The sequence below is a fragment of the Cupressus sempervirens genome, chromosome 3 (assembly GCF_028749045.1).
Source record: "Cupressus sempervirens isolate cs-2001-9-10 chromosome 3, ASM2874904v1, whole genome shotgun sequence".
NCBI lineage: Eukaryota > Viridiplantae > Streptophyta > Pinopsida > Cupressales > Cupressaceae > Cupressus > Cupressus sempervirens.
The window spans coordinates 828,327,951-828,352,104 of NC_143120.1; the positions used below are offsets into that span (position 1 = coordinate 828,327,951).

Below are 24,154 nucleotides of genomic sequence, written 5' to 3' on the forward strand. Positions count from 1 at the left end.
CACCTCCATGCCTTCTGCTAGAGACTTGGAGATGGATGATATGACTTCAATAGTGCATGCCAATAGTAAGGTTCAGGATGGTAAACCCCAATCGGGGGAAGGAGAATCCTCTTCAAATGGGAAGATATGATTACAAAAAATTAATGCATGTTTGCAGAAAGTCAAGGTCCAACCAATTTTGGTTATTCAACCTGAACAAGTTTTGGAGGATGTTGAGTACTAGAGAAATCATGCTCTTATTTGCAAATTTTTGGCCTTTGGCTTTTATTGCCTATGTTGGATTCTTGGGCCCATTGGGTGTGGAACCCAAAAGGAGATATGGAGATTCTGGTAATAGCTAACAATTATTTCATGGTTATCTTCTCAAGCATGTCAGTCAAGAATAAGGTTTTTGAAGGTGACCCTTATTTTTATAACCAGGTGGGGCTTTTTATCAAGCCTTGGCACATGAGCTTTAACTCTACTAAGGAAATCTCCTCTTGAGTTTCAGTGTGGGTTTGCTTACCGAGACTTCCTTTGGAAGATATTCTTCACTAAATCTTGATGCTTATAAGAAAACCTGTGGGACTTGCTACACAGACTCAAGATCATAAGGTAATCTCTTTTGCTCATATTTTTGTAGAAGTTGATTTAAATAATCTATTTCCAGACTCTATGGAGATTTGTATGGACTCAGTTTCTTGGATTTAGTAGTTGGATTATGAGACCCTACCATTTAGATGCAGAATCTTCCATGAGTATAGGCATTTACTTTGTAGATATCCCAAGAATAAGAACCCCACCTTGGATGCTCTTGAACCCCCTAGAGAGGACAAGGGGAAGGCTAAATTATCTAATGGACCTATTGATAGTGAGGGATTTACTCAGGTTAAATCTCATAACAAAGGTAAAGTTAAGAAGAGAAGCTGGATGGATAGGCAGACTGACAACATCTTTAACAAGTTTGATGTTCTTGGAGACATGGTCCAAGAGGAAGGTATCCCAGTTGAGCTCTCTCCTAAGGCCAAAGGTCAACATGAGATTTTAGTTGGGGATATGCAGAGAGAGGATCAGTTTCTAGTTATAGGGGACCTACAGGCTAGGCAACTAGATATTGATTTGCCTCCTCTTGTTCAGGATATTGGAGATCTTCGTGGGTCACAGGGTTCGAAGGGCCCAATCTTGGTAGCTCCTAACCCCCTTATGCCCAAGGGGACCTCTAATTCTGCAAAGAGTAATAAGGCTCCTCTTGTTTTAGGCATACAGTAGAAATCCTTTAAAAAGGAGCCTTTAGATAAACCATCAAAGAGTGGTAGGAAGACTGACTAGGAGAAGGTGAAGATTATGGGTGGAAATTTGGTTGAGTCTAGGTCTATGAAACCCATTGATTCTCATTTCTCCCACCCCCATAAATGATTTTTTTGTCATGGAATGTAAGGGGGTTGAACAACATTCCTAGAAAAAAGGTTGTTCATAGATTAATTGAGTCTCAGTCTCTTGATATGGTCTTTATTTAGTAAATTAAACTTTCATTGGATGGATTGGCTAATTGTGCTACGTGTATCTGCCCCCAAGGCTCTTGGTAGGGGGTGGGTGCCTTTAACTTTTTAGGTGGGGTGGCTTGCTTCTGGGACCCAAGGAAAGTCTCCCCCTTATGGTGGATCTCTAGTTGGTCCTGCATTTCTTTGGTTGCTACTAGATTTGAGACTGGAGAAAGGTGCCTTTTTTCTAATATTTATGCTCCTACTAATTTTATAAGTAAATCCTAGTTATGGGCTCATATTAGATTCATCCAGTCCCTAGACCCCTTTCTCCCATGGATTATGGCTAGAGATTTTAATGCAGTTAATAATTTGGAGGAAAAATGAGGTGGGCTAGCTAGGCTAGACCCATCTTCAAATCTGCTTAGAGATATGATTGGCTAATTGATTCTCATTGATGTGAATCCAACCAACAATGTCTTTACATGGACTAATCAGAGATGTGGTGGTGATTCTATCTCGGAAAGGCTTGACAGATTTTTTGGTTTCTTGCTATTGGTTGGACAATAAGTGGATCACCAATTCTGAAATTCTTGATTGTAGGGGCTTGGATTACTCGCCCATTAAGCTTTCCATCACTTCATACAGAGTCACCAAGAATCCCTCTTTTAAATTCTAGCTAATGTGGCTCAAAGACTTATCTTTACCTAATCTTATGGTGGATTGGTAGTATGAGGGGAGAACTGCTCATGGTACGGCCATGTACACTTTTAGTAAGAGGCTTCAACATGTGAAGTACATGCTTAAGAGATGGAATAAATAGTGCTTCAGGTATCTACATGTTCAGAAGACTAATGCTCAAAGCAAGTTGGATGATATTACTCGCCAGATTCATGACCAGGGGTTGAACTCTGAGTTGAGTAAAGCTGAGTCCTCAGCTCTTAAGGATCTGGAAGAATGGGAGCTTCAGGGGGAGATTTTCTGGAAGTAGAAATCTCATGTTGATTGGCTTTAGGAGGGGGATAGGAACATTGATTTCTTTCACAACTCTGTTAAGGCACGAAGCCATGGGAACTCTCTCTCCTCTCTTGTCTTAATTGATGGAGCACAGATCTTTTCTTGTGAAGATATTTCTAGGGAAGTAGTCAATTACTTCTCTATTCTCTTCTCTAGGGAGGATCTTTCTATTGGACCCGAGGAGCTGGACATCTTGGATTGTATCCCTCACCTTGTCTCTACTAAGATGAATGGCACCCTCTTAAGCCCTATCTTTCTTTTTTAATTGGAGAAAGTTGTGTTTAATATGAAGAAAGATAATGCCCCTAGCCCAGATGGTTTTTCGATTGAGCTTTTCCAAGAATTATGGGAGATAATAAAGTATGATCTCCAAGAGGTGGTCTAGGAGTCACATAGGAATAAATAGATGTTGAAGTCTTTGAATTCTACCTTGTTGGCTCTCATACCCAAGAAGGAAGGGGCAAATCAGTTGGACCAATTTAGGCCTATAGTATTATGTAATGTTGTCTACAAGATCATCACCAAATTGATTGCTGAGAGGCTCAAGCCACTCCTTGGTTCTTTGATCTTTGCTAAATAGGGTGGCTTTGTTGACGGAAGACAAATTTTGGATGGGGTTGTGATAGTAATGGAGGTTGTACACTCTATGGCTACTTCTAAGGAGAAAGCTATGTTTATTAAATTGGACATGGCCAAAGCTTATGATTGGGTGAGTTAGGAGTTCTTACAAAAAATTCTTTTGACTTTCAGGTTTGCTAAGGATTGGGTGGATTGGGTTCTTAGCTATGTGACCTCGTCCTCCTTCTCAGTTCTTCTTAATGGAGATCCTTCAGAGTTGTTTGGTGCCTCTTGGGGACTTTGAAAAGGGGACCCTCTATCTCCCTACTTGTTCATTATCATGGCGGAGGGTCTTGGTAGATTTCTAAAAACTCAAGTGCGGTAGGGACTTATCAAAGGCTACAGCTGGAAAAATTACCACCCTTCATACTCTCATCTTCAATTTGTGGATGATACCGGATTGATGGGCATGGATAGAATCAGTGAGGCAGTAAATATTAGGAAAGCTTTGGATACCTATTTGAAAGCCTTAGGTAAGAGAATTAATGATGATAAGTCTTCCATTTATTTCTTTAATACTCCTCGACTTATTTAGAATAGGATTGTTAGAATTCTTAGGTTCCAAATTAGTTCCCTTCCTTTGATGTACCTTGGGGCCCCTTTGTCCTTGGGTGCTCAGTGGAGGGACTATTGCTAGGGGATTTTGGATAAATTCAAGAGTAAGGTTAGTCACTAGACTTATAGTTGGTTATCTTCTACTGGGAGAGTAGTTTTGCTAAAGACTGTGGTGTAGTCTTTCCCCATTTACAGGTGTTGTGTTTAGGTTCCACCCTCTAATTTTGTGAGGAATTTTGATGCTTTATCTCGGAAATTCCTTTGGTTTGGTAGCCTTCTTTCCTCAAAGTGGACCCTACTCAAGTGGGAGTCTATGTGTAGGCCGAAACATGCTAGAGGCATTGGACTTATTTCGATGGCTCTTGTTGTCACAACCTTGGCTACCAAGTTGTACTAGTGATGGTGTAACAATCAAGACAATATTGGGCAAAGATTCTTTCCCATAAGTACTTTTCTAGTGTAGATTTCTTTGAGGTGCCACAACTTCCTTTGGTGGGTAAAGGCTCTTGTATTTGGGATACTCTTAAGAAGGGAGCCCAACTAGTTAAGGATGGTCTCTTTGGATTTGTAACAGAGGCTTAGATACTCTATTTTGGAAATACTCTTGGGATGTCCACCCTCCCATTTCTTCTAGCTTTCCCCAACTTCTACCCCTTTCGCATACTTTTACTAATGTTGGCTGGTTTATGGTGGAGCATTTTAAGACTATCAAAGGCTTCGGTCAGGTTGAGGTGACTTGTTGGAAGGATATTCAAGGGTGGCTGGTTGGTGGCTCTGATGAGGATTGTGCCCTTCTTTTTAAAGTTTTGGAGGATAGGTTTTGCAGTTCCCTTAATGGTAGGGACGTCTTGTCTTTGAGTCCTAGTCCAAAGGGTAAATTTACAATGGCTCAAGGCTATGCTATACTTGACAGGAACTTACAGAGTCTGGCTGAAGTGCACAAGTGGAAGAAGGTTTGGAGAAATTTTTCTTGGCCCAAATGTAATTTTTTCTTATGGTTGTTGGCTCAGAAGAAGTGCCTCACTTGGGAGACTCTTCACAAACGAGGTTTTCAGGGACCTTCAGTTTGCTTTCTTTGTTTGCATAATGAGGAGTGTGCCTCCCACTTGTTTTTCCTTTGCCCTTTTTCGAGATAAATATGGCATAGATGGTGGGAGGCCTAGTGTCATGGTTGTATTCATGTCACTTCTCTTATTGATTTCTGGGAAAGTTTGGGTAGACCTCTAGCGAAGACTTCTTTCTTACAGGTTGCCTAGACGGTTGGCCCGATTTTCATTCTCTGGAATCTTTGGTTGGAAAGGAATCGCAGAATTTTTTGTGATTCCAAATTAGGAAGCTACCAATTATGGAAGATGATTCTAAATAGGCTCCAAGAAACAATTTATGCAAAGTGTGATATGTCTGATATTATAACTCCTGGGGATCATGTTGTTGTGAAGAATCTAAACCCAAGAGATAACAGCCAGGGATGCACTCTTGGAAAAAGACCTAGCCATGTTAAGCAATGGGTTTTTTGGGATGGGAGGTGGTCTTCTCCCCTAACTGGGATTTTGAAGATCAATATAGATGGCTGTTCTCTAGGGAACCTTGGTCATGTCAGTATCGGGCCTATTGGTAGAGCCAGCGATGGTGGTGTGATTTTTCTCCTCTCTATTTACAAGGGTCAATATTCTAATAATCTTATGGGGGCCTTGGCTATTAAGGTTGTTATTGAACATGGTTGTGCTTTAGGGTGGTGGAAGATCATTTGTGAGTCTGACTCTCAGATCGTTGTGGATATGCTGAATAACCAGAGGTTAGAAGATGTTAGTTGGCAACTTGCCTCTTTGGCCAGACAAATTCTATCTTTGTAGTTCCTTGGACTCTATCTCCTTTCATCATATCCCTCACGAATGGAACAGAGTGGCAGACTGTCTAGTAAAGTGGGCTTCAAAGAATGTGGGTAGATGGGATATTAATGGTAGGGATGAGTTACCTTCTGAGTATTGTGAGATTATTGAATAGTTGTTACTAGAGGACATGAGTATGTAGTGTTGTTTTGGGCCTTTGGCCTTTGCTCTGTATCTTGGATTTTATTGAATAAATTTTTACCCCTGTTTTTTCAAACAAAAAATAATAATAATAATAATAATGTCCCACCCTTCAATGTCCAAAACTAAAACTCTAATTGTCAACTATGGGTTTTTTATGTGCAAAACCTGCAATGACATTAATGTTCAAAACCACTAGTTCCCAAAACTTCTATTTGTTGGTTTTTGTCCTCTATACTTGTAACTAGGTTCCTTTATATCCTCTCGAAAGAACTCCCCAATGTTAGAACTATGTTGTTAATAGTTAAAGTTTGATCACTTTTCTATATCGAAGATTAAATTAAAGCTTTGTTGAAGTAAATTCAGTGATTGTCTCAACTATTATAGTATTGCTATTTGAATTTATCTATATAATTTTTTAGTCAAACTCATGTGTCATGAATAGTAATCCTTTTATAATCCTCTTAATAGTTCTACTATTATATTCATTATAAGACTCACATGTCCCTTACCCTACCGTTAAAAACAAAGACATCGGTTTTGTATGAACAATATTTGTTTCATCTCTATTTGTTAGAGATAGCGAAGCAAAAGGTGACAAAGTCAAAAGAGAAGTCACAATGAAGGCTTGGGGAAGAGGTAAACATATACACATTAGTAAAAGACGAACTCCTTTATGTAGTGTTGCCTCGTTAAAAATATTGAAAACGTCTGACAAGTTGGAATGTTCAGTAGTCTTATTTATAATGGATAATATCATCGAAAAAATCAATACGATTAGCTTTATTCTTCGCGTGGTTTGGCTGCTGGGTTTGCTTTGCTTTGGTCTAACACAATCATAACTGCATTCACACCCTCCGCTTTAAGAAAAACTAATTTTAGATAAATATTTATAAATCGATTTCAAGATGAGATCCTCAATACATTTGGGTAGTCCCTTCTTTAATCCCCCGGCTCCTTTTTTGAATATGTAAATTTTTTTTTTTTGCTTTCTATATAGTGAGGAAAACGAGAGCTGGTAAGCTCGTGTTGGGGTAAACTATGCCTACAGAAATCTTTGTTTTCCACGGCCAGTTCATTGATCTAAGGACTCATGGATATGCAGCATTTAGTTCAAACTAGTCAAATAGCGTTCTCAATTGATTTTTTAAATGAAGCACTACATGTACGTGCAGATAATGAAAGCAAGGGAGGGAAGATAGAGGAGTTCCTTTCACCTGATTCTGGTAGATGTAGATGGAGCTAAAAATTGGAGTGAAGATGGATAGATTGGTTGAATGCTTTTCTTAGTTTGCAGAGAACTTTGTAAATATCTTTTTCCTTCCCTGTTACCTTGGCTAAAGTAGCTATCCTCTCATTTGAATTTCCTATTTCATTTGATCTGAATATTTATGATTGACTCTTTAACTTTGTTATGAATTTTCTTATGATTGTGAGGAATTCTTGGTACCCTTCATGTATTCATGTTGATAGTAGCATAGAATATTGTTGTCAAATTAGAAACTGTTATTACAGAGACAAAGAAGGGGAAAAGTATTAGTGGGAGATTGACAGAGATGAAATAAGAAAGAAAGGTAGGGCAGAAGAGATAGAGATAAGATAAATGCAAAGGTAGAATTTCTTTCCATTAATTGACCATTCCTTCTAACAATATCAATTTCACATTAAACTGTACTTACCGGTAGATCAATAAAAGATTGAAACACTTTCATAAATACTTATATCTTAACTAGATTCAAATTGAACTTATTTTTATTATTTAAACGACTTATAAATCAATAACTTTCTGCCACTCTTTTTAAATAGATTACATATAAAAATTTCAAACTATTTCTGTGCTGTAAACGTCAAACTGAACTTAAAATATGAGCTTTCTGTTTTTATCCAAAGATGAGTTGAGGAAAAACGTGATCCCAAATGTGACAAGCAAAATACATACTTTAACGACAAGCCCTAGTTTCAGTGAAAGACAACATACATCGGTGACAACAATAAACCTGATTTCAAAATAGCAAAGCAATAAATAATCTATTTCTTTATACTCATGAAATCTTTAAAAGGTTTGTGAAAATGCCATTAATTCTAAACAGTGGATATTCTATGCTTCAAGAAGTGCCAAACATTCTATCCTGCTTGTTTTACAATAGCCGATAATTATTCCTGTTCCTAATTATATCTTCAGTGGGCTGACTTCAAACATTACAGGTTATTCACATTAGCTTTCTGATGGATTGAGCACATGCCCAACAAAGAGGATAATTCCACTTTGGTCTTCCTTGATCACAAACATGAATGGATGGTCAGCTACAAAGTCCTCAATTGGGTATGTGATTGCGTATACCTTCTCTTTCTCCAATGCAGTGAGAGCCGCTGCTTCAGTACCCTCCTCATTAACCTCCACATATGAATTGTGATAAACCTCTGAAATGCACAGACTCCCACCCACACATTTGAAAGGATTTAAACAAAGAAATTAAATGCCGCAATAAGAAGAAATATACAACACCGAATTTATCCTGGTTCATCACAATAGTGGCTACGTCCAGACTGCAGAGTATTGAATTAATAAGAAAAAGTTGTTTACAAAATGAGCAGGAGCAGCATATAAATGGGCTCCAATAATATTACAAATAAAGAGTCTTTGGAAATCAAGAGACTCGATTATTGGAGGGAACAATGATGACTGTTGGCCTTCACAATATCAACAACATTCAGCCATGTCATTGAAATTGGCACCATCAGTGAAGGGCAGGACAAGTCCCATCTTTTTCAGTATCTCAGTTGCATTAACACTAGATGATATCTTGAAGCGAGGTAGCTGAAAAGAACGTACCTCCACCTTGTTTCCCAGGTAAAGATGGTGCTCAAGAAAATTAAGATCAACTTTTCTCTCCAATTCAGGAAGACCATTGATATCATTGGGTAGTATAATGTACATGGAGAAGCATTGCCTGTCCTGTCCCTGAAAATAGGGAAGGTATAGTATTTTGCAGTCATCAAGAATTGCAATATATTGCTCCTTTTTAGTAGTCATAATGGGTACTTGTACACTTTCTCCATCCAATAAATTGAAAGTACCTTCTTTTGTTGCAGATGGGTCAAATTTTTTCTGCCATGCGCCCTTCAAATACAGGGCATTTGCCAAAATCAGCCTTGTATCTTGGGATACAGAATCGGGTGGAAGGAAGTCTTGTATCTTTCCCTTGCTCTCTTCTGCTGTCCATTCATTCACCACCAATCGAGCTTCATTTGCCTGATAACAGTCAGCAAAATGGTAGGAAATTAGTTCCTAAATGTAGTCTTGCTGATTAATTCAGGGGAGAAATGTCTAAGTCTCTGTTATAAAAGTAGTTGTCTGAAATTTTCCTGGTTTGTTTTGGACTAATGGATGAAAGAGGAGAGTGGAAAAAAGATGATTTCAATGGGGAATTGTGGATAAAATAAGAATAACCAACGCAAGATCTTTCAAAAAATTACGAAACGGCAGCATATTTTATTGTGGCCTATAGTTGATGGTAGATTTGTTATTGCCAACAGCATACCCAGGATGAGTTTTTCTATCAAATATTTATTGCAGATTAAGCAAAGCATTACATTCTCATACCTTAAAAAGTGATTACCTCACACCCATTTAAATAGAGGCACTCAACAAGATTTATTACTCTCGAGCAACTTCACAGAAACATAACTTTTCATTGAGTTGAGGATTCAAAAACATGAAATTGCAAAGTATACTAAAATCATCTGAATCTACTTTTCATGTTAATCAATATATTCAATGTTCTATATACCAAAGTTAAAGGAAGAGGCATGCACAAAATCAAAGATAAAGGAAAAAACATATACCTTATTGATAAAATCCACCGTATTAATTTCAGTATTATGGTGATTTTTCACAAGATCTCTGTAATTGGGCTTCAAGGTCATGGACTGATCCACCCATAATCCATTTACAAATGATAGCGGAGGACCCTCATTGACACTTCCATCTGCCAAGACTACATTGATAAGATGAGAAGAAAATTGATGCAATTTATTGACATCACTGAAGTTGAGACTTGTGTAGAACTGTTCCAGTGTTGCGCCCCTTGTTCCACCTGCAGCCAAGCTCGATGCCATAAATACGCTCAAAGGAGAAAACCCGCAATTTTTCCCAATACTTTGATCTAATGCTTCTTTTAAAAATAGAAGTGAGAAATCTGTTTGACTATGAATTGAAGACTGAATATCCATAGCTCCTCAATTCAACGTATGCAGAGTACAATAATTTTACAAAATAGAATTTTGCTTTACCTCACAATGGATAGAAGGCAGCAGGCATTGAGGATATCTTGCTTTTCCAATTTAGCTTTAACATGTACCAGAATGTCCAAAGTTTCTTGTGCCCACCCAAATTCCTTCGCTGAAAACTACGGGCAATCCAACGCGTGAACAGCTAAATCCCAGGGTAAATATTATTTTTTGCAGATAATTTGTTTTAAACAATGCACATTGGATACGATTTCTCCGTATCGGTTTGATGTTTTTAATAAATATAACTGGCGGATAGTCCATTTACTTTGACATTTTGAATATGTTTGATTATCTTTTACGAGATGGTTTTTGTGAAGAAAATAAGATGCCTTGCCAATTAAAATAAAATTAGGATTGGAAGGGTGTAAGGGTTAAGTCGACATTTTTGTATATTTTTTATTATGTTTTTGAATAGTTATTCATAAACTCTCCTTGACTACTTTCTTACTCCCATCTTTATATCTTTGATATTCACGTACATGGACACTCTTTTACTCTGTCTATTTCTATTTTATTTTACCCCTCTTTACATTTTGTTCTCATGTATCTAAATCTCATTTCCTCCATTTCCCTTTGATCTATTCCATGTATGCACTTGATCTATTTATCTATCTATTTATCTATGCATTATCCATCTAGCACCACATATATCTTTATTATTCTCTCCCTTTATCCCTATCCTCTCTTCTTCCCATCTTTCTCTTTCTCTCTCTGAACTATCATCCTTTTGAATATTCGATCCTGATCCATCTATCTATACACACACACTCTCTCTCCCTCCCTATTTTTCACTTGCTAATTTTATCTTTATCAATCTTTTCACTTCACCTCTTTTTCCTTTTCTCTATAATGTTCACCTTATTCACTCTTCCCCCATGCCCCCTTATTCTCTCATTATCTTTCATTATAAGGATAGTGGGGCTAGCTCCCCTATCCTTTGGTTGCTTTCTAATACTTATAAAAAATGTCTTTATCATTCTATCTATTCATCTCATAACTCTCCTCTATGCTTTCTTATTTCTATCCCTCCTACTTCCTTCTTCTTTGCCTTTTCCTCTCTCGATATTTTTCTATAATATACCCCATCTTTTAGACCCTCAATGGAGTTCTTAGTTTTTCATTCTTTGAAGACTAAGTGGAGAAATGAATTAAATTAAAGTCAATAAATAAAAAAATCTATATGTGAATTTACATTTAATTAATTTAATTTTCTAGAAGCACAGCTAATTATTGTATTCGAAAGGGGGAAGCTTCTAGAGAGTGCAATTAAATAATATTTTATTTCCCTCTAAAGGGTGAAGGGAAAGAATAAATAGAGGCAAAAGCTAAATTATTAGGGATCTGACTATTGTCAATTTCATTTGATATAAACTTGGGAGAAGAAACTAAGGGTTTCTAATTTCAGTTAGCCATTGGAGAACATCAATTCTTGAGTGTCGCAACCATTTGCAATGGTGAGATATCCATTGAATTTGGTATTTAGGAGAGCTTCATTCTGGAGTTCTATTTGTGCTTAAATTGGAGAATACATTTATTGTTGGCTGCTACAGTGTCATGAACAATGACGTGAACAATACTCGTGCTATAGTACTTGGCTTAATTATGATTGCAATTTCATCTCCTTCATTGGGCAATTTATATATTAGGCTCCACAATCAATTTGCATCATTTAAATTGTTCATTTGGCATTGTAAAGGTGGCTATCATAAGTAACTACAGATGGAAATTTTATATCAAATTTAAAATGTCATTTCTACTCAATTTTTTGGGGTTGCAAAGCCAAGAGCCTTGGAATATTATATTAAGCATTGAATTAGAAAATATCTCACTATAGGACTAATAAGTTGTAGGTCTATATATTTGATTCAATGTGTATATTTATATCTTCCATGGTTAACATAATAGTATGCATGCCACGTGTTTGACAAAATAGCAATTGGTTGTAAGTGCATATTTTTCATTTACAATTCATCTATATGCATTTGAAAAGCCAAAAGAGAATTGTATATGCATTTAGTTCTTTTCTTAGATATAGTAGTTATCAATTACAGGCTTTTAAATTCCCTTTGATATTATTTCAAGCAAGCATAATCAGTTTGAAACTTAGAAACAATAAGCATAGAGATCATATTGGAAGTGTTAGACAATATTCCTTCAGCTACAAATCAACAAGTTAAGGTTCAAATTGACAAGGGGTATTACATTGGTATCAAAGTTTGCTTGCAAAGTGTTTGACCAAATGTCAAATAGTTGAATTAGAGAAGAATTTGGTGTTCCATGAAGTTATAACTAGTTGGAGTTATTACAGTGGTATTAGAATGATTTCCTTCCATCTTGAGGGGTAGGAAAATAATTATTATTATCAAATTTGTTATTACATTTGGAGTGACAACACTCTAGCATTTTCTAGTCATAGATAGACATAGGAGAATTGACAGTTCAGGAAGTCAATGGAGCAATGAGGAAGTTAGTGTAAAGATGAAGGCTTTATAGGAGAGTATGGAGAAAATTAAGCTTCATCAATAGAGATTGACAGAGAGCTTGTCAGATCCAAAGATAATTGAAAGGGCAACAAGGTATATGGTTTCTACCTTAAGAAGGCCAACATCAAGATTGCAAGGAAGGAAGCTTGAGTTTTCCCTGACAAGTGTCCCTGATGCAGATGTACCTATATTTAGTATGGCACCTACAAGTCCTATATGTTGTGTTGATGATGAACTTATTTCATAGGGACATGTGTTTGTGTCAATGGCAGTAGAGGATAGCGGCACTAAGCTTCATCCGGTTAAGGCTCCTAGAGTTTTTGCTATAGTTAGTGCAAAGATAGTTGATGCAGTTGTGACCAATGATACTTTTGACTCTCTCAAGGACAAGATTATTATTGGAGATTTGTATGTGAAATCTCATGGTGTTTATATAGTGTAGGAGGCTGTTGTTTCATCAGGTGGGACTAAGACATGTATAGAGTCACCTAGCTTTGATGTTGGTGATGTGGGTGTTTTAGTGGAGTTAGTAGATATGGGTTTATGCTCTTCTATTTTTGATTTGCAGCCTAGCATTGAGTCACGTGTGTAGAGTCAAGAGTCCATAGTTGAGGCTTATTCAGGAGATGTCGATGCAGATAGTACGAACACATCTGATGATGCTATGAGATGTACTGGGTATGACACCTCTTGTCAGATATTGGCTGATGACTCCGAGGAGGTTTTGGATGGCTTCTACGATCGATGCTTATAAGATCTTACTATTGATGTGGAACCTGAGACATGTGAGGAGATTTATATGGCAAGGGCTTTCATTTCTTTGGATGAGGAGTTGGTTGAGGTACATGGTAGTTGTATGTTAGATGCAAAATTGTGTGAGAAAGATAGCACATGTATGAGCAATCCTGTAGTGGAGAGTTCTAATTCAATTTCCTATCTCAGTGCAATTAGTGAGATATAGAGGTCCATGTGCTTCAAGAGGCTGTTAGGATCTTGAAGCATAGTTACTCTCAGTTAGAATACCTTTTGGACTATGGTAGCTCACCTACTATGAGATGTTTTTAGGGAAAGAGAAGGAGGTGGCTAAGCTCACCTGTGAGCTTGAGGTGACTATGGACACTCTTCAATATACTCAATTGACTCTTTAGGAGTCATAGACATAGTTGGATAAGGTTACCATGAAGTTAGAATGGGTATATTCAACACCAGCCCTAGACCCTATTTAGTTACATATTGTGGTTGATGTAGTTTTCTTCTACAGTTGAGGATGAAGGATGTGATGATGTGGTGAGAACATTTGTCCATGATATGAGTGTAGTATGTACAAAGGATCTGAGAGAATTAGTGGAGATAAGCTCTCATGGTGATTTGCTTCCTTCTATTGGAAGTGAATCTATTTCATATTTTCATATGACTGGTAGCATTGGGCAATTGGTATTGTCACATTTTTAGAGAGATCAACTATGGATTGTGGGGGAGTAGATTGATGCTTCCACATATAATTTTTACTGTAATTTATCATTCATTTTCTTGAGAGCTCAGATTTGTGGGAGCTTTCATATAGTATATTTGAGGGTATGATGATTGGTGAGGAAGATTGTAGAGACCTTGGCTATAATGCTTCCCAATAGGGAGTATTTTGGGTTTGTTGAGAGGGCTTGCTAGGATCCTAATTGACCAATAGTTTGGAGTCAAATATTGGAGACATCTTTTGATTCCCAGTTTGATGATGATGGGCCCTTAATAGAGATTGAAACTTTTTATTGACATTACATTGTGAGGACTGCTCATAACTTTTCTTTTGACCCACCGGTAGGGGATTTGGTTTTCAGCATTATGAATGGTGATAGAAGGTTTGGTATTCATTATACCCGCAAAGGTCATACTTCTCTACTAGAGGATGGAGATTTTGAGATACACAATTTTCTAAAGAAGTTGGATATGCTAGTGAATGAGATGAATAAAAATCACAAACAATTAACACAACTAATTTTGAATCTAAGATTTGAGCAGAGCATCATATTGCTTTATTGAAGAGTAAAATGTGATGATATACTTGCAACTTTAGATTTTTTGGACATTTCTTATGAGACACTACATGAGTTGGGAACAATTGAGGTAGAATGTGATGACAATTCATGTTAGGTTAAGTCAGATGATGCAGTTGTTGGCATAAGTTCCTTGGATCATGTAGTTGATGGTTGTTAGAATTTGAAAAGATTAATAACCCAAAAAACTAGTGCAAAGAGTAAATATCTAAACTATGAATGCGAATGATACAAAATCAAAATAGCATCATAGAGTTAGTCTCCAAGAGAGTAATGCAAATGCTAGAAGCAAAATAGCATTAAGAGGATGCAAAAACAAGAGATGCAAATACAAGCCAGGTAGCATGCTTATATAGGCTAGGATGAGGGAGGAGGTGGCAACACCAACCAATGAGGAGCAACCATCTATCGGACTAAAGATAGCAAAGTATCTTCCCAAGATAGCTAATGGATGCTCACATGTAGGAAGGTGACACCTCACAACCATTCACCTAATAAGACATGCTTTATTAACCTAAGCGAGATTAAATTAAAAGTGTAGGAAAAACCTAGCAAAATAGGAAAAATAAAAAACTACACTAACACCCCCCCATAAGCGAAGCTTAGGTGGATGTAGAAATGGGTCCCGGCAAGTCAAGCTTGATGAGGTACCCATGTACATAAAATTCCCCCAAAAGAGAGAGAAAAGAGACTCCCCAAAGAAAATTAGGACTCCAAGTGAGAGGAAGAGGCCCCCACAAGAGATGAAGCATCCCACACCCCCAACAAAGCTTGCAAATTTTGTCTGATAGATCCACTTACATTGAAACAAGTTTTCTTCCCTTAGGAAAACAGACAACGTCCCAAGTGTGGTTCCTCATCAAGGAACTATACTCTTCCTGCATAGCTATATCCCACTCAAAAATACCAGAAGCCTCATGAAAGGATTGTGGATTTGAGGCAATAGCAATGAAGATATGTAGAGCATCCTTGAATTGTGAACGAGTCTGCTTGGTGTCTGATGGATCCCCAACCCAATCACCTGCAAACTGCAAGGTCTATCTAGCCCAAAGTGGACTAGAAGATGGAGAATCTAGAGGAGAATCATCAACCTGTAAATGATGACTAGGAGCGGAAGGAGGCGAGTCCTCTGAATCACTCTCTGCATCAGAAGTGGAGGTAGAAGACTGCTCAAGTGAATCTGACCCATCAGAAGATCTATCATGTATTCCAAGTGACTCTAATGTCAAAGTAGAAGGCAACCCTGTGACCATGCTCTGCTGGTTAAGCTAATGCAAGTAGTGGAAGTTAAGATGGCCAAACCGCTCATGCCATAATCTGCTCACATCATTAAAGTGCGTGAGTGAAATAGTCAAAGGAGGATTAGGAACAAAGTGAGAAAATATATAGAGTCATGACTGATGATTTGCTCTCCCAACTGCAATTGTAGAATCATTGTGCAACTCACATATCTCCACTGAACTAGGAGTGAACTCAACACACTTGCCTAAACCTGTGTGAGTGATCTGGTGTACCGATTGGAGATTAGTTGATAATGAGGATACATAAGGAACATCATGGAATGTACCATCCCCCACATCAACAGACCCTCTCCCACACACCTCAACAAGAGTGTTATCACCCATCAAAATAGAAGGCATAGTACACGGCTCCAAGGATGCAAGTTCTTACTTAGATGAAGCCATTTGGTGTGAAGCACCCGAATCAAGAACCCAAGTGGATGGTGAGGAAGCAACTACAAAAAGGGCCTTGCCCTTTCCTTTCCCCTTGTTGTTTTCTTTTTCCTTGTTAGACCCTTCATTAGAACTTTGTTTGATAGACTCAGGAACACTGATATTACTCTTCTCAAGAATGTATGTCAAGTGTTCAAATTGTTTCTGCAAACATTTATGTTCATCGTGACCAGGTCTTTTATAATAAGCACATTTGACCTTTTCTTTCTTAGGCTTATCGCCCTTGGAAGATGGTGTATCAATAGTTGCTTTTGAAGAAACCGACATCTGATCCTTCTTCTCCTCGCTATTCTTTTGTTTCTTTTCCTTACTATTGTTGTTACTACTTTGTCCTTGTTGTTCTTTTGTGCCTTGGTTGGCAGTCAAGGCATGTGACTTAGAGGACTTAAGAATGCCCATCTAGATTAGCTTGTCTTGTTTTCGAGTGAGATTGACAACAAAATCATCTAAAGATGGCATGGTGAATTGAGTACCAAGTGCACCCTTAGTAGCATAGAAGGTAGAGACAAACACAGAATATTTTGAACTTAGCTTAGAGAGAACACTAAGAATCAGTTGTTCATCTTTCTTTTCAATTCTACATTGTTTTAACTACAGCCTTAGTGATTTCAATTTGGTGAAGAAATCTTGGATTGTGTTGAAATTGCCTGGACTCAAACTAATTAATTTATTTTCCAACATATGACCCCTCATTGAATCTTGTGTGCCAAATAGTGTTTCTAGCTTTGTCCATACTTCATTTGGTGTATCTAAAGACTCAATGTGAAATAGCAAGTCAGGAGAAACAGACAAACACAATGTTCCAAATGCCTCATCACATTTGTTAAACCACTTAGGCTTATCTTCATCTTTAGCAGGTTCAGTTTCAAGTCCCATAGTTATCTTATTTAATCCAGCTTTCCTTAAGTGAATTATCATGTGTGATTTCCACTCAAAGTAATTGTATGGAGTTAGGATGGGCATATTTTTTTGATCCATGATGAAAAAATGCAAAGAAATGCTAAAAAGAAGAGAACCCAGCCACGACAATGCCCCCCCCCCCCTCCCCTTTTTACTCAATCAAAAAAACCCCTCCCAAAGAAATATGATTTGGCACTTTATTTTAGTGCATTTACAACTACCACTAGAAAGAGATACTTAGTGGTCTTGATTTCAATGCATTACAAACCCTCATGAAGAGCATATGCTAAAAGTGAAACTTGGGCACAATAATCAAGGAAAAAAATAGCACCACTATGATCTACTCGAAAAATCATGCACTTTCAAAAAAAGAATTGCCTCGATACGAGGTCGTATGAGAAAGTTATGATCCTTCGAAGTTTCCAAAATGAGAACTGTGCACAGTCACGGCTGAGAATCTACAATTTCTGAAGAATTCATGCATGAAAATCAAAAAACAACTCCACTAGTGGATAGAGCACAAAAAAATAGCCAAGTTCATAACAACAATCATCAAAATCGGAGTCCGTATGAGCAAGAACGAGACATTTGAATATTGCATTCAAATTTGTGACTGCCAACGGAGAGGGGTATGGCTGTAGCTTTGCATGCTCGATTTTGGAAAATATATAGCTTGCATGCAAAATCTAAAAGATACCCAGATGGTTTTTTGGGGTTGTGAACAAAACCTAGAAAGCGTTTTTCATGCTGATGTACAGAAGATGTTGTTGTAGTGTAAATCAGACGCCTTTAACAGTAAAAAATGGCTCCAAAAATCAAAAAATGACCCCAGCAACCAAAATATGACATGCAAATGCTGGATCAGCTTCTTAAGTCCATCAATGGCATGTTGGAACCTGCAAAACTGATTGAAAACTCCAAATATGCAAGTTGGTTGTCAGATTTGAGATTGAAACCCCAAAGAAAAAGTGTTTTTGTCAAAACTTTTCTGATTCTTAGGATCATCCAAAGATACAAGAGAAGAGCATACTTTGTTTTTCAAAAAAACTACAATAAAGTTTATTTGCCCCCCCCAAATCTCTCAAATAAGGAAACTAAAATCTACTCTTGCACATAGAAAAGCTCTGATACCATGTTAAAATCTTAAAAGATTAATAACCCAAAAAACCAGTGCAAAGATTAAATATCTAAACTATGAATGCAAATGATACAAAATCAAAATAGCATCATAGAGTTAGTCTCCAAGAGAGTAATGCAAATGCTAGAAGCAAAATAGCATTAAGAGGATGCAGAAACAAGAGATGCAAATACAAGCCAGGTAGCATGCTTATATAGGCTAGGAAGAGGGAGGAGGTGGCAACACCAACCAATGAGGAGCAACCATCTATCGGACTAAAGATAGCAAAGTATCTTCCCAAGATAGCTAATGGATGCTCACATGTAGGAAGGTGACACCTCACAACCATTCACCTAATAAGACATGCTTTATTAACCTAAGTGAGATTATTAAAAGTATAGGAAAAACTTAGCAAAATAGGAAAAATAAAAAACTACACTAACAATGGTATTGCAACAATAGTGAGAGTAGGAGCATGCAAGGATACCATCACATTAGCAACCACTTCTATGTTGGTTGAGCCATCCAATGAGGATTTTAGTAGTATGCATGTAGTTGTTGATGTGTGTTTTGATGATAGTACACTTGTTATTGTTAATGAGGTGAGTGATATAGTGACTGAGTCATGTTATACTATTGATCAACAGAGTGTTGATGTTCACTTCATGGATAATCCTATGTTTGACATAGATGCAACATTGTCTTATGAAAATATGCTATTTGAGGTTGTTATTGATCACTCACATGAGTGGACTTGGGCTCAAATTTCACCATCTATAAAGATTTAGTTGTGTTGTGGTAGTGAGAAATTTTCTTGTTTCCAAATATTTTGACATAGCTACACCTATTGTTGATACAATTGGCATGAGTACATATGGTTCTCTTGTAGCTACATATCTTCAAGGGATTGTTGATCAGGATCCTAGTCCAGTATATATTATATGGGTGGGGACCAGGATGAAGATATTTCTTTTGGGGTTTTATTTTGGTCATATTCTAACTCCTACATCATTAGCACATGTTTTGAATGTTATACTACAAGTCATGTTGTTGGTCCTGATGATGTTAGTGGTATGCAAATGGTTCTATGTTAACAAAGATGCCACATAGTACTTCATTTGGGATCCAGGTAGAGGTTGGAGTTCATTGTGTTGTTAGATTGCTTGAGGACAAGCAATTTTAGGGAGGGCAGATTGTAATGTCCCCCATCTTTTATATCCTGAATGAAGTTCTTAGCTTTCCATTCTCCGAAGGCTAAGTGAAGAAATAAATTAAATTAGAGTCAATAAATAAATAAATCTAAATATGACTTTACATTTAATTAATTTAATTTTCTATAAGCACAACTAATTATTGTATTGGAAAGGGGGAAGCTTCTAGATAGTGATATTAAATAATATTTTATTTCCTTCTAGAAGGGTGAAGGAAAAGAATAAATAGAGGTAAAAGCTTCATTGTTAGGCATCCAATTATTGTCAATTGCATTTGATATAAACTTGGGAGAAGAAACTAAGCGTTTCTGATTTCAGTTAGCTATTAGAAAGCATCAATTCTTCAGTGTTGTAATCATTTGAAGTGGTGAAATATGTACAAAATTTGGCATTTAGGAGAGCTTAATTCTCAAGTTCTATTTGTGCTTAAATTGGATAATACATTTATTGTTGGGCCCTTCTAAAGTACCATCAACAGTACCTACACTATAATGCTTGGCTTGATTATTATTACAATTTCATCTCCTTCATTGGGAAATTTTTATATTAGGTTCTACAATTAATTTGCATCATTTAAATTGGTCATTTGGCATTATAAATTTGGTTTTTATAAGTAGTTGTACATGCACATTTTATAATAGATTTATAATGTCATTTCTACTCAATTGTTTTGGGGTTGTAAATCCAAGAGCCTTGGAATATTATGTTAAGCATTGAATTAGAAAATATCTTAGTACAAGAGTGATAAGTTGCAGGTCTATATATTTGATATAATGTGCATATTTATAGATCTTCCATGATTGACATAATAGTGTGCATGCCAAGTGTTTGATAAAATACCAATTGGCTGTAAGTGCATATTTTTCATCTAGAATTCATCTATATGCATTTGAAAAGACAAAAGAGAACTACATATACATTAAGTTCTTTTCTTAGATATAGTAGGTATCAATTATAGGCTTTTAGATTCTCTTTGATATCATTTCGAGCAAGCATAATTAGTTTGAAACTTAGAAACATCAAGCATAGAGATTGTATTGGAACTGTTTGACAATATTCCTTGACCTTGAAATCAACAAGTTGAGGTTCAAATTGACAAGGGATATTACATTGGTATTAGAGCTTACTTGCAAAGTGTTAATGAAATGTCAAACAACTAAATTAGAGAAGAATTTTGTATTTGAAGAAGTTATAACCAATTGGGGTTATTACATTTTCCCTCCTTATCTAATATGCTTGAGTCATCCTTATATCTACTTCCTTATATAATTTCTCCTTCATTATTATTTTCTTGGAATGTGGGTCATCCTTATCTATTCTCTTCAAGTTATTTATTGAAACATAAGATTCACAAATAATAATTTCATTCTTACAGTGATGACTCTCTCTCTCTCTCTCTCTCTCTCTCTCTCTCTATTTTTTAATCCATATCAATATTTTCACCTCTCTATCTCTCTTAATATGATTAATCTTGTTGAGTCCCCCTCCCATCTATCTCATTATCCCTCATATATCCTACTTCTAATTATCATTTATTACCTAAATTGGGAAAACCTAGCCTTTTGAAATGTAACTGATTCATCATTGTACTGTAAACTTTTAATTTCTTTTACATCTATGGGTCTATTGATTAAAATAAGCTAGGCAAATTGACAAATGCATTGAATATTCACTTTATAAAAATGTTTCACCTTATTCTTTGATCATATTAAGGGTTGGTTAGTTTATATTCAAAAGTTTTACAATATGTTGACTACAATTTGTAAATGTACAATTATAATATTGATTATTGTGACCTTAAAACTTAGCTCATCCAATGTTGAAATATAAAAATATGCTCAAAATTCTAATACTCTCAATCTAATTCTCTATATGAAATTAAAAACTCTTCCATTTGGAAGAACAAAGCTTGCCAAGTAACATATATAAAGAGCTTTCAATTTGTCACAAGGCTTTAAATTAAATGCATCACCAATTGTAGTCAAGAAATATAATATTTGTATATAACATGTAATATTTTAAAAATTATCTATTATCACAATATTGTTATATTGAAATCATAATATTGTTAAATTTTACATGTACATATATTTATATTAAATATGATACATTTTTGTTTGACTAAGACATTATGAATAGAAGTAACATGCTCATTATTTACAATGCAATTTAACCTTTGCATAGAGGAAATCTAAAAAAAATCTTTGTGGAATGATTTGTGTAAGAACTATATTGCTTTATTTTTTGTATTTTTCCAATAAAATACCCATCTCATATGGACTTTGGGGGTGGGGGCATTGTAGGTTATGACTTCCCACTAACAATATTTTGCAATGACCCACCCATTAATTATGACTTTCCACTAACAATATTTTTTGTGTGCTCAATTGTTGATGATTTTTCACTCTAAATGTAAGAACTTACTACTCTAATTTACCTATTTTAATACATTATCTGAAAAACTTAAACAAGGTCTCCAAAGTGTGTTCTACATGACAAAATGTCAAACAAAAAATACAACTATGTTTGCCAAATGTTTTATTACTTTCACATAGTCAATAATTTGTAGTCATTCAAAATTCATCAATATCAACATAATGAATGAATGAATGAAAATTAATTATTAGTCTAGTTCAAAAATTTGACAATTGTCATGCATAAATCACTTGAAGAACAATTCGAAACAAAACTATTATTCAAAATTTTAATATATTTAATATCATTTTTACAACATAAAAGTTGCCAAAATAACCTACACTAATCTAATTTTTTCATTAAAAAAATTATTGATGAAAGTTTTTCTTTTACCAAGACAATATATGTTAAGTATTGTGATTTAGAAAAATAGACTAACAAACAATCATTTTATTTAATTTAAAAAAATCTAGCTAATAATATATTATATCTTTATATTGCATTATATAATTCAATAGTAAAATGTTTAGAAAATATAAGTTTAAAATATTTTTAAAGCAATTTTTGAAATAATCAATATTATTCTATTAATTTTTAATAGTTTTATTTTTTTATTTTCACTATGTTATATATATATATATATATATATATATATATATATATATATATATATATATATATATATATATATATATATATATATATATATATATATATATATATATATATATATATATATAAAAGTATAATTAAAAAATTGAAAGTTTCTTTTATGAAAAATATTTAACATAATTAAACCACATATATTATCAAATGTCTAGAATTATGATTTTAAAAGTAATAATAATTATAGGTCGTGCTTGTTAATTTCTAGATCATATATGATTTTTTTGCACGAAAGATCTATCTCTCACAAATAGTAGTTGCCTCTCAAACTATTTCTAAAGACTTGGTGGAGGAGCACCCACATAAAATATTTTGGAGGTGATTTCTAAATAAAGAATTTATCCTGATTTTGTCATTATGATAAGATCATTTCTTGGGATTCGTACAGATCATTGTGGGATCATTCTTCCCCATTCTATAGCAATCTAGTGTATTTTGTAGGTTATTTTTTCCCTATTTTGTAATAATCTAGAATTTTTCGTAGATTGTCTTAGCAAGTATAAATAGAGTTTTAGGTTTAGCTTTAGGTTTAGGGAAAGTTTTTGGATATGAAATTATAGGAAGAAGAAGAAATCTATAAGAGGGAAAGTGTATGTACTGCTCATTGGATGAATTAATTAAGAAGAATTTTACTATATATATCTTACTGGTGCTAGTTCCTTTTGATTTTTGCTTCCGTTGAATTTATCTCTGCATCATTTTTGGTATTAGAGCTTGGGAAAAGTTCCTAAGGCAATTAGATTTTATGTTTGGATTAAAGTCAAAAGTTGAAACATCAAACATGGTCACCAATGCTAAACTTACAAAGAAGATGCAAGAACATGAGAAAATCAATAAGTGGTTATTATATGAATTTGAGAAGATGAAGGGCCAGATGGAAAAGACAACAAAGATTTACTTAGAGTAAGAGAAAGAAGGGGAAGAAGGGGATACCCCTGAGCAAGAGGTGGTTAACTTACTTGTAGAATAGAGATACTTCATAGAAGCCCTTGAAAGAGTTGGTAAGAAGGATGCCAAAGGTGACCTACCCATCTTCTCAGGAAAGATGGATGTTGATGCTATTGTGGATTGGATAGAAGCCTTGAACAACCATTTTGAATGTGAAAATATAGTAGAAAAGGATAAGGTAAAAATTGCCAAGTCAAAGTTAAAGGGACCAGCCCTCGCTTGGTGGAATTTCACTCAAGGAGAAAGGGTCAAAGAAGTTGATAACATGATAACTTTATGGGAAAGGATGTGTGCCAAGGTGAGAGAAACATACTTACCTGATGATTATGAAATCCAACTTCATCAAAGGAGATAAAGCTTAAGACAAAAGGAGCTAGATGTCACAACCTATATAGAAGAATTCCAAAAATTAAGCCTGAGGGCAAAGTAGACTGAATGTGAAAGTGTAAAAGTTGCTAGATATCTCAATCGATTGAGGTTGAACATTCAAGAAGAACTTAATTTATTGTGTCCTGATATAGTATAGAAATGTTATTAATTGGCATTGAAGGTGGAAGCCAAATTGAAAAGAAGGCAAGAACAAATAGCAAAGGAAGAGGAAGAAATCAAAGGGGAAGGGGAAATTTCCAAGGAAGAGGACAAAACCATGAAGATCATAAA

General features: G+C 35.5%; 1 protein-coding gene across 1 annotated transcript; it reads right to left on the reverse strand.

Moving 5' to 3' along the window:
* Window positions 1-7,895: 7,895 nt before the first annotated feature.
* LOC149569353 (serpin-ZXA-like) lies at window positions 7,896-9,923 on the reverse strand. The gene is made up of 3 exons (XM_089817733.1): window positions 9,527-9,923; window positions 8,392-8,933; window positions 7,896-8,133 (listed from the first exon to the last, which is right to left on the reverse strand). The coding sequence occupies exons 1-3, from the start codon at window positions 9,911-9,913 to the stop codon at window positions 7,896-7,898; spliced, it is 1,167 nt and encodes a 388-aa protein (XP_089673859.1). The 5' UTR covers window positions 9,914-9,923.
* Window positions 9,924-24,154: the final 14,231 nt, after the last annotated feature.

Coding starts and splice junctions, on each gene's coding strand:
- LOC149569353 (XM_089817733.1), bottom strand. CDS start 9,913: ATGGATATTCAGTCTTCAATTCATAGTCAAACAGATTTCTCACTTCTA. Junction 8,934..9,526: donor CGGTGGATTTTATCAATAAG/GTATATGTTTTT, acceptor GACTGTTATCAG/GCAAATGAAGCTCGATTGGT. Junction 8,134..8,391: donor AATTTCAATGACATGGCTGA/ATGTTGTTGATA, acceptor TTTAAATCCTTT/CAAATGTGTGGGTGGGAGTC.